The sequence below is a fragment of the Xenopus tropicalis genome, chromosome 10 (genome assembly GCF_000004195.4).
Source record: "Xenopus tropicalis strain Nigerian chromosome 10, UCB_Xtro_10.0, whole genome shotgun sequence".
NCBI classification, from domain to species: Eukaryota; Metazoa; Chordata; class Amphibia; order Anura; family Pipidae; genus Xenopus; species Xenopus tropicalis.
Window position 1 is genome coordinate 846,550 of NC_030686.2, and position 10,134 is coordinate 856,683.

At 61.8% G+C, this 10,134-nt stretch overlaps 1 protein-coding gene across 1 annotated transcript; it reads right to left on the reverse strand.

Moving 5' to 3' along the window:
- Positions 1-410: 410 nt before the first annotated feature.
- Positions 411-1,914, reverse strand: pdyn (prodynorphin). The gene has a single exon (XM_031894655.1). The coding sequence runs from the start codon at positions 1,863-1,865 to the stop codon at positions 1,167-1,169; it is 699 nt and encodes a 232-aa protein (XP_031750515.1). The 5' UTR covers positions 1,866-1,914; the 3' UTR covers positions 411-1,166.
- Positions 1,915-10,134: the final 8,220 nt, after the last annotated feature.

A 10,134-nucleotide genomic window follows, 5' to 3' on the forward strand; every position in this document is an offset into this window, starting at 1 on the left:
TTGTACTACTTCCCAGTAAGGCTCCACCACTGGGGGGCAGCATTCTATTTGCCCCACAGAGATCTATAGGGTTAGTGTACCTGTAATGCCCCATAAGTACCACAAGGAGTTGTACTACTGCCCAGTAAGGCTCCACCACTGGGGGGCAGCATTCTATTTGCCCCACAGAGATCTATAGGGTTAGTGTACCTGTAATGCCCCATAAGTACCACAAGGAGTTGTACTACTGCCCAGTAAGGCTCCACCACTGGGGGGCAGCATTCTATTTGCCCCACAGAGATCTATAGGGTTAGTGTACCTGTAATGCCCCATAAGTACCACAAGGAGTTGTACTACTGCCCAGTAAGGCTCCACCACTGGGGGGCAGCATTCTATTTGCCCCACGTACAGATCACAAAAAGCCACTTCCGTTTGCTTTTAGGACATAAAGTGAATTTATTTGTACAATCGTATTTTACAAGAGGCATTGAAGTCTGTGGGACGCCGTGGGTATTTGCCGTGGGTATTTGCCGTGGGTATTTGCCGTGGGTATTGGCTGTGGGGGGGCGGCGAGGTGGAACCGTGTTCCACACAAAGCTGGGAGGTCACATGGGCTGAGACTTGTGTTTAGTTAGCAGCATGGTAACTATTCTGCCCCTCACATGGGGCAGTAAGGGAGAGAGGGGGAACCATCATGACGGTGTCCATAGGGGGCGCATGGGTAACTTGCACATATACATGCTCCTGAGGTTCTTGGGGCCTTCAGAAAACCAGGAATGGAGCTTGAGTAGTGTCCAGTAGCGTCGGGTTGTGTGAGCGGGGTAAGTACATCATGGGGGGATTGACTGGAGGGTGGTTGGTGTTCATGAGGGGATGGGCTGAAGGGCAGTTGGTGTTCATGAGGGGATGGGCTGAAGGGCAGTTGGTGTTCATGAGGGGATGGGCTGAAGGGCAGTTGGTGTTCATGAGGGGATGGGCTGAAGGGCAGTTGGTGTTCATGAGGGGATGGGCTGAAGGGCAGTTGGTGTTCATGAGGGGATGGGCTGAAGGGCAGTTGGTGTTCTTGGGGGGGTATGGTTGGAGGATGGTTAGGGGGGTAGGCATTAGAGTTGTTGGTACATGAAGAAGACAAGTTGAGTGGGTTCTGCCATGTCCATCCCTTCTCGCCCCCAGCAGCCACCTCCGTTCTATAGGTAGGAGAGCTCCCCTGAGAACATGGTGGGGTCCTCTTCTGACCTTGCATTGACCTTGAACTGGCGCCGTAGAAACCCCCCGTACCGTTTCTGATTGTCCCACCTTAGTTTGGGGCGGATTCTGCGCAAGAACCCTCCGTATCGCTTCTCTAGCTCTGCAGTGCCACGTTCTAGGTCCAGCTCTTGCCCTGTCTCTATCTCCTGCCCCGTGACTATGGCTTGCCCCGCCTCCAGCCCCTCCTGTAGCCTCCTTCTTCTCTCGAAATCCCCTTCTTGGCTTAGAATCCTCTTGGGGTATTTCCGCAGAAACCCCCCATATCTTTTCCTTTCGTCCTTAGTGCCCCAGGTGGGACTGAACCAGCCCAGCTCCTCAGCATCTGGAGACTCCAGCTTTGCCTCTGGATTGGAAGAGACATCCGGGAGGTCTCGCAGGGTATATTTGCGCAGGAACCCCCCGTACCTTTTGCTAAAGTTCTCACGCTTAGCATTAAGGAATTTGTTCTTATCGGGCTTCCGTATGAATCCCCCGTAGCGCTTTACCAGCATGTCTTGGGAGTCCAACATTGGCGGCACCAGTTCTTGCTCCCTCTTCACTTCTAGGACCTCTTCTTGAGAAGATAAGAGTTGGCCACACCTCTCCCATTCATCATCAGGAAGTAGAGACCCCTCACACTGCAAGGAACATACCTGCATGGGGGCAAAAGTTAATCAGCAAGTTCTGTGTAAAGGCTGGTGTATTTGGTGGGGAGGGGGATGTAGAGGCTGGTGTATTTGGTGGGGAGGGGGATGTAGAGGCTGGTGTATTTGGTCGGGAGGGGGATGTAGAGGCTAGTGTATTTGGTGGGGAGGGGGATGTAGAGGCTGGTGTATTTGGTGGAGAGGAGGATGTAGAGGCTGATGTAGGTGGAGAGGAGGATGTAGAGGCTGGTGTATTTGGTGGGGAGGGGATGTAGAGGCTGGTGTATTGGTGGGGAGGGGGATGTAGAGGCTGGTGTATTTGGTGGGAGGGGGATGTAGAGGCTGGTGTATTTGGTGGAGAGGAGGATGTAGAGGCTGATGTATTTGGTGGGGAGGGGGATGTAGAGGCTGGTGTATTTGGTGGGGAGGGGATGTAGAGGGCTGGTGTATTGTTGGAGAGGAGGATGTAGAGGCTGATTGTAGGTGGGGAGGGGGATGTAGAGGCTGGTGTATTTGGTGGGGAGGGGGATGTAGAGGCTGGTGTATTTGTTGGAGAGGAGGATGTAGAGGCTGATGTAGGTGGGGAGGGGGATGTAGAGGCTGGTGTATTTGGTGGGGAGGGGGATGTAGAGGCTGGTGTATTTGGTTGGGAGGGGGATGTAGAGGCTGATGTATTTGGTGGGGAGGGGATGTAGAGGCTGATGTATTTTGGTGGGGAGGGGGATGTAGAGGCTGATGTATTTGGTGGGAGAGGGATGTAGAGGCTGATGTAGGTGGGGAGGGGATGTAGAGGCTGGTGTATTTGGTGGGGAGGGGATGTAGAGGCTGATGTAATTTGGTGGGAGGGTATGTAGAGGCTGGTGGTATTTGGTGGGGAGGGGATGTAGAGGCTAGTGGTATTTGGTGGGGAGGGGGATGTAGAGGCTGGTGTATTTGGTGGAGAGGAGGATGTAGAGGCTGGGTGTATTTGGTGGGGAGGGGATTAGAGGCTGGTGTATTGTTTGAGAGGAGGATGTAGAGGCTGAGTAGGTGGGGAGGGGGATGTAGAGGCTGGTGTATTTGGTGGGGAGGGGGATGTAGAGGCTGGTGTATTTGGTGGGGAGGGGGATGTAGAGGCTGATGTATTTGGTGGGGAGGGGAGTAGAGCTGATGTATTTGGTGGGAAGAGGATGTAGGTGGGGAGGGGGATGTAGAGGCTGATGTATTTGGTGGGGAGGGGATGTAGAGGCTAATGTATTTGGGTGGGGAGGGGGGATGTAGAGGCTGGTGAATTTGGTGGGGAGGGGGATGTAGAGGCTGATGTATTTGGTGGGGAGGGGGATGTAAAGGCTGGTGTATTTGGTGGGGAGGGGATGTAGAGGCTGGTGTATTTGGTGGGGGAGGGGGATGTAGAGGCTGATGTATTGGTGGGAGGGGGATGTAGAGGCTGGTGTATTGTTGAGAGGAGGATGTAGAGGCTGATGTAGGTGGGGAGGGGGATGTAGAGGGCTGGTGTATTTGGTGGGGAGGGGATGTAGAGGTGGTGTATTTGGTTGGGAGGGGGATGTAGAGGCTGATGTATTGGTGGGGAGGGGATGTAGAGGCTGATGTATTTGGTGGGGAGGGGATGTAGAGGCTGATGTATTTGGTGGGGAGGGGGATGTAGAGGGCTGGTGTATTTGTTGGAGAGGAGATGTAGAGGCTGATGTAGGTGGGGAGGGGGATGTAGAGGCTGGTGTATTTGGTGGGGAGGGGGAGTAGAGGCTGGTGTATTTGGTTGGGAGGGGGGATGTAGAGGCTGATGTATTTGGTGGGGGAGGGATGTAGAGGCTGATGTATTTGGTGGGGGAGGGGGATGTAGAGGCTGATGTATTTGGTGGGGAGAGGGATGTAGAGGCTGATGTAGGTGGGGAGGGGGATGTAGAGGCTGGTGTATTTGGTGGGGAGGGGGATGTAGAGGCTGATGTATTTGGGTGGGGAGGGGTATGTAGAGGCTGGTGTATTTGGTGGGGAGGGGGATGTAGAGGCTAGTGTATTTGGTGGGGAGGGGGATGTAGAGGCTGGTGTATTTGGTGGAGAGGAGGATGTAGAGGCTGGTGTATTTGGTGGGGAGGGGATGTAGAGGCTGGTGTATTTGTTGGAGAGGAGGATGTAGAGGCTGATGTAGGTGGGGAGGGGATGTAGAGGGCTGGTGTATTTGGTGGGGAGGGGGATGTAGAGGCTGGTGTATTTGGTTGGGAGGGGGATGTAGAGGCTGATGTATTGTGGGGAGGGGGATGTAGAGGCTGATGTATTTGGTGGGGAGGGGGATGTAGAGGCTGGTGTATTTGGTTGGGAGGGGGATGTAGAGGCTGATGTATTTGGTGTGGGAGGGGGATGTAGAGGCTGATGTATTTGGTGGGAGGGGGATGTAGAGGCTGATTGTATTTTGGTGGGGAGAGGGATGTAGGTGGGGAGGGGGATGTAGAGGCTGATGTATTTTGGTGGGGAGGGGGATGTAGAGGCTAATGTTATTTGGTGGGGAGGGGGATGTAGAGGCTGGTGAATTTTGGTGGGGAGGGGGATGTAGAGGCTGATGTATTTGGTGGGGAGGGGATGTAAAGGCTGGTGTATTTGGTGGGGAGGGGGAGTAGAGGCTGGTGTATTTGGGTGGGGAGGGGATGTAGAGGCTGATGTATTTGGTGGGGAGGGGGATGTAAAGGCTGATGTATTTGGTGGGGAGGGGGGTGTAGAGGCTGGTGTATTTGGTGGGGAGGGGTATGTAGAGGTTGATGTATTTGGTGGGGAGGGGAATGTAGAGGCTGATGTATTTGGTGGGAGGGGGATGTAGAGGCTGATGTAGGTGGGGAGGGGGATGTAGAGGCTGGTGGTATTTGGTGGGGAGGGGATGTAGAGGCTGATGTATTTGGTGGGGAGGGATGTAAAGGCTGAGTGTATTTGGTGGGGAGGGGGGATGAAGAGGCTGGTGTATTTGGTGGGAGAGAGGAGATGTAGAGGCTGATGTATTTAGTGGGGAGGGGGATGTAGAGGCTGATGTAGGTGGGGAGGGGGATGAAGAGGCTGGTGTTATTGGTGGGGGAGGGGATGTAGAGGCTGATGTATTTGGTGGGGAGGGGGATGTAGAGGCTGATGTATTTGGGTGGGGAGGGGGATGTAGAGGCTGATGTATTTGGTGGGGAGGGGGATGTAGAGGCTGATGTAGGTGGGGAGGGGGATGTAGAGGCTGGGTGTATTTGGTGGGGAGGGGATGTAGAGGGCTGATGTATTGGTGGGGAGGGGGATGTAAAGGCTGATGTATTTGGTGTGGGGAGGGGATGAAGAGCGGCTGGTGTATTTGGTGGAGAGGAGGATGTAGAGGCTGATGTATTTAGTGGGGATGGGGGGGATGTAGAGGCTGATGTAGGTGGGGAGGGGGATGATAGAGGCTGGTGTATTTGGTGGGAGAGGAGGATGTAGAGGCTGATGTATTAGTGGGGAGGGGATGTAGAGGCTGATGTAGGGTGGGGAGGGGGGATGTAGAGGCTGGTGTATTTGGTTGGGGAGGGGGATGTAGAGCTGATGTAGGTGGGGAGGGGGATGTAGAGGCTGATGTAGGTGGGGAGGGGCATGTAGAGGCTGATGTAGGTGGGGAGGGGATGTAGAGGCTGGTGGGACTATCCTGGTGCAGGAGAAGAGACGAGGATGTAAGGCTAGATGTACTTTGAGTAGGGGAGGGGGTGTAGAGCTTGGTAGTAATTTGGTGGGGAGGGGATGTAGAGGTTGATGTATTTGGGTGGGGGGAATGTAGAGGCTGATGTATTTGGTGGGGAGGGGGATGTAGAGGCTGATGTAGGTGGGGAGGGGATGTAGAGGCTGGTGTATTTGGTTGGGGAGGGGGATGTAGAGGCTGATGTACATTACGGACAACTCGAGAGCAGAGACGGCTACAGTAAGGGTGCTCTTTGAGATGGGAGGAGGATGAAGAAGCTGGTGTATTTGGTGGAGAGGAGGATGTAAAGGCTGATGTAATTATAGCGTGAAGAGTGGTTGGACGGAGACAGGGGTGGGGGGGGGAAGAGAGGAGGGGGGGGAGGAGGGGGGGGGAGAGGTGGGAGGGGGAGAGGGGGGGGGGAGAGAGGGGGGGGGGAGGGGGGGAGGAGGGGATAGGGAGGAGGGGGAGAGAGGGGGGGGAGGAGGAGAGAGAGGAGATGGGGGAGAGAGAAAAAGAAGGGGAGGGGGGGGGGAAGAGAGAGGTGGATGAGGGGGAGGGGGGGGAGGGGGACGGGGGGAGTGAGAGGGGGGTGGGGGGGGGGGGGGGGGGGGGGGGGGGGCATGGGGGGGTGGGGGGGGACGGAGGGGGGGGGGGGGGGGGTGGGAGGGGAGAGGGGGGGGGGGTTCGTGGGGGGGGAGGGGGGAGGGGGGTGGGGGAGGGCGGGGCTGGGAGGTGGGGGGCGATGGGGGTTGAGGGGGGGATGGACTGTCGCGGCCTGCTGTCGGTGGGGCGGGGGCTGCCGCGGCTGGTGTCTTTGGTGGGGCGCGGGGTGTTTCGCGGATGCTGTCCTTTGGTGGGGCGGGGTGTCGCGGCCTGCGTCCTTGGTGGGGCGGGGGCTGTCGCGGCTGCTGTCTTTGGGTGGGGCGGGGGCTGTCGCGGCTGCTGTCGGCTGGGGCGGGCGGCTGTCGCGGCTGGTGTCTTGGTGGGGCGGGGGCTGTCGCGGGCTGCGATAGTCTTTGGTGGGGCGGGGGCTGCTCGGCTGCATGTCTTTGGTGGGGCGGGGGCTGCGCCGGCTGGTGTCTTTGGTGGCGGCGGCTGTCGCGGCTGCTGCTTTCGTGGGGCGGGGGCTGTCGCGGCTGCCTGTCGTGGGGCGGGGGCTGCCGCGGCTGGTGTCTTTGGCATGGCGCGGCGGCTGTCGCGGCTGCCTGTCTCGTAGGGGCCGGGGGCTGTCGCGGCTGCTGTCGGTGGGCCGGCGGGGGCTCGTCGCGGCTGGTGCTTTGGTGGGGCGGGGGCTGTCGCGGCCTGCTGTCGGTGGGGCGGGGGCCTGTCGCGGCTGCTGTTTCGGTGGGGCGGGGCCTGTCGCGGTGCTGTCGGTGGGGGCGGGGGCTGTCGCGGCTGGTGGCTCTCCTGGTGCCGCCCCTGGTCCCCCTGGGCGCTGGGGTGCCTGTTTTGCTGGCTGGGGCCGGCGGGGTTCTCGCCCTGTGCCCTGGCTCCCTTCCTCCCCGCGGCTGCCTTGGGCCTGCGGGCTTTCCTTTGTCCGGCGCCGGTCCCGCCCCGGGCCCCGTCTCCCTTCTTTCCGCCGCGGCTGCCGCGGCTGCGGCCCTCCTGGGGTCCGCCCGCCCTCTTGGTCTGTTGGGCCCCGCGCGCGCGCCCTGCGCGGGGCCCGCCTCCTCCCGTGCCGCGGCGCCCGCTGGCCCCCCTCCCTCGCTCGGCTGCCCTGGGCCGCCCCGGGCCTCCCCCCGTGTGCCCCTCTTCTCTCCCCCTCTCCCCCCGCCCCCTCCCCCGTGTCCCCCCCAGCTCTCTCCCCCGCCCTCTCCCCCGCCCCTCCACCCGTGTGCCCCCTCTCTCTCCCTCTCTCCCCTCCTTTAACGTTACCAGGCTGCAGAATTTGGCAGGTCCCCGTTCCTCTCCCCCCGCCCCTCCCCCCGTGTCCCCCCCTCTCTCTCCCCTCCCCGCCCTCCCCGTGTGCCCCCTCTCTCTCCCCCTCTCCCCCCCCCCTCCCCCGTGTCCCCCCGCTCTCTCCCCCCTCTCCCCCGCCCTCCCCGTGTGCCCCCTCTCTTCTCCCCCTCTCCCCCCGCCCCTCCCCTCGTGTCCCCCCCTCTCTCTCCCCCTCTCCCCTCCTCACCCGTTGGTGCCCCTCTTCTCCCCCTTCCCCGCCCCCTCCCGTGTGCCCCCGCTTCTCCCCCCCTCTCCCCCCCGCCCCTCCCCCGCTGGTGCCCCCTCTCTCTCCCCCCTCTCCCCCGCCCCTCCCCTCGTGTCCCCTTCTCTCTCCCCCTCCTCCTCTCCCCTTCCCTGTGGCCCCCTTCTCTCCCCCTCTCCCCCGTCCTTCTCCCCGCCCTCTCCCCTCTCCCGTCCTCTCCCCCGCCTCTCCCCCCTCCTCCCCGTCCTCTCTCCCCTTCCCCTGTCCCCTTCTCTCCCCCCTCTCCCGCCCTCCCTTTCCCCCGTGTCCCCCCTCTTCTCCCCCTCTCCCCCGCTCCTCTCCCCCCTCTCTCTCCCCCCCTCTCCCCCCCTCCCTTTTCCCCCCGTGTCCCCCCTCTCTCTCCCCCCCTCTCCCCCCTCTCTCCCCTTCTCTCCCCCCCTCTCCCCCTCCCTTTCCCCCGTGTCCCCCCTCTCTTCTCCCCCTCTCCCCCCTCCCTTTCCCCCCGTGTCCCCCTCTCTCTCCCCCCTCCTCCCCTCCTCTCCCCCCTCTTCTCCTCCCCTCTCCCCCCCTCCTTTCCCCCGTGTCCCCCCCTCTCTCTCCCCCCTTCCCCTCCTCTCCCCCCCTCTCTCTCCCCCCTCTCCCCCTCCCTTCCCCCGTGGTGCCCCCTCCTTCCCTTCCCCCTCCTTCCCCTCTTCTCCCCCCCTCTCCCCCTCCTTTCCCCGTGTCCCCCTCTCTTCTCCCCCCCTCTCCCTCCTCTCCCCCCTCTCTCTCACTCTCCCCCTCCTTCCCCCCGTCCCCTTCTCTCCTCCCCTCTCCCCTCCCTTCCCCCCCTGTCCCGCCCTCTCTTCCTCCCCTCTCCCCCCCTCTTTCCCCCGTGTGCTCCCCTACTCTCCCTCTCTCTCCCCCCCTCTCCCCCTTCCCCTTACCCCCGTTCCCCCCCTCTCTCTCCCCTCTCCCCCTCCTTCCCCCGTGTCCTCCCTCTCTCTCCCGCCCCTCTCCCGCCGCCCCCTCCCCCGTGTCCCCTCTCTTCCCCCCTCTCGCCCCTCTCTCCCACCCTCCCTCCCCCCTCTCCCCTCCCTTCCCCCGTGTGCCCTCTCTCTTCCCCTCTTCCCCCATCCCTCTCTCCCCCCTCTCTCTCCCCCTCTTCCCCTCCTTTCCACCCGTGTCCCCCGCTCTCTCGCCCTCCTCTCCCCCGCCCTCCCCCGTGTCCCCCGCTTTCTCCCCCTCTCCCGCCCTCCCCCCGTGTCCCCCCTCTTCTCCCCTCTCCCCTCTCTCCCCCCGCTCTCTCCCTCTTCTCCCCCGCCCCTCCCCCGTGTCCCCCCCGCTTTCTCCCCCCCTCTACCCCGCCCCTCCCCCGTGCCCCCCCGCTTTCTCCCCCCCTCTCCCCGCCCCTACCCTTGTGCCCCCCCTCTGCTTCTCCCCCTTCCCCTCCTCTCCCTCTCTCTCCCTCCTCTCCTCCCGCCCCTTTCCCCCCTGTCCCCCCGCTTCTCCCCCCTCTCCCGCCCTCCTTCCCCCTCTCTCTATCCTCTTCCTACCCGCCCTTCCCTCCGTGGTACCCACCGCTTTCTCCCCCCTATCCCCGCCCTCCCCCGTGTTGCCCCCTTCTCTCCCCGCCCTCTCCCCCTCCTCTCTCCCCGCTTCTCCCTTCCTCTCCCCCGCCCTCTCCCCCTGTCTCCCCCTCTCTCTCCCCCCCCTCTCCCCCCCGCCCCTCCCCCGTGTCCCCCCGTCTCTCTCCCCCCTCTCCCCTCCTCTCCCCCCTGTCTTCCTCCCTCTCCCCGCCCCTCCCCCAGTGTCCCCCCTCTCTCTCCCTCTCCTCACCCGCCTTCCCCCGTGTCTCCCCTCTCTCTCCCCCCCCTCTCCCCCACCCTCCCTCGTTGTCCCCCTTCTCTCTCCCCCCTCCCCGCCCCCTCCTTCCCCGTGTCCCCCCCTTCCTCCCCCCTCTCCCCCGCCCCCCTCCCCGTGTCCCCCCCTCTCTCTCCCCCCCGCCCTCCGCCCGTGGTCCCCTCTTTCTCCCACCCCTTCCCGGCCCCTCCCCGTGTGCCCACATCCTTCTTCCACTGGACTTGTTGCCCGTGTGTTCACAGGGGGATGATATGATGCCATGCCTGACACTGGCCCCACTGCCCATTCCCTGCCCCAACCCCACAGTAGGACCCTGACTTAAATGCCAACTTACCTCTGGGGGTAGGTGGGTAAGTCCTGGTTTCCCCTTGGAAGTCTTCGGGAGCTTTGATGCTGGAAGGTTGTCCAAAGCTTTGCCTTGTGCAAGTAATGGGAGGCAGTGGGGTAGTTTGGGGGTCTTTGCCTTTGCAATAATAGGGGGCCAGGGAGCTTTTCTGTAGGATTCCAGAGCTGGGGGGCAATTCAGGTCATCACAATGATAAAGCCCTGCTGTAAGGTTGGGGGTCTCTGTGCTGTAAGGTTACAGGGATGAGTTGTTGGGGGTCTCAGTGCTGTACTTGTTGGGGGTCTCA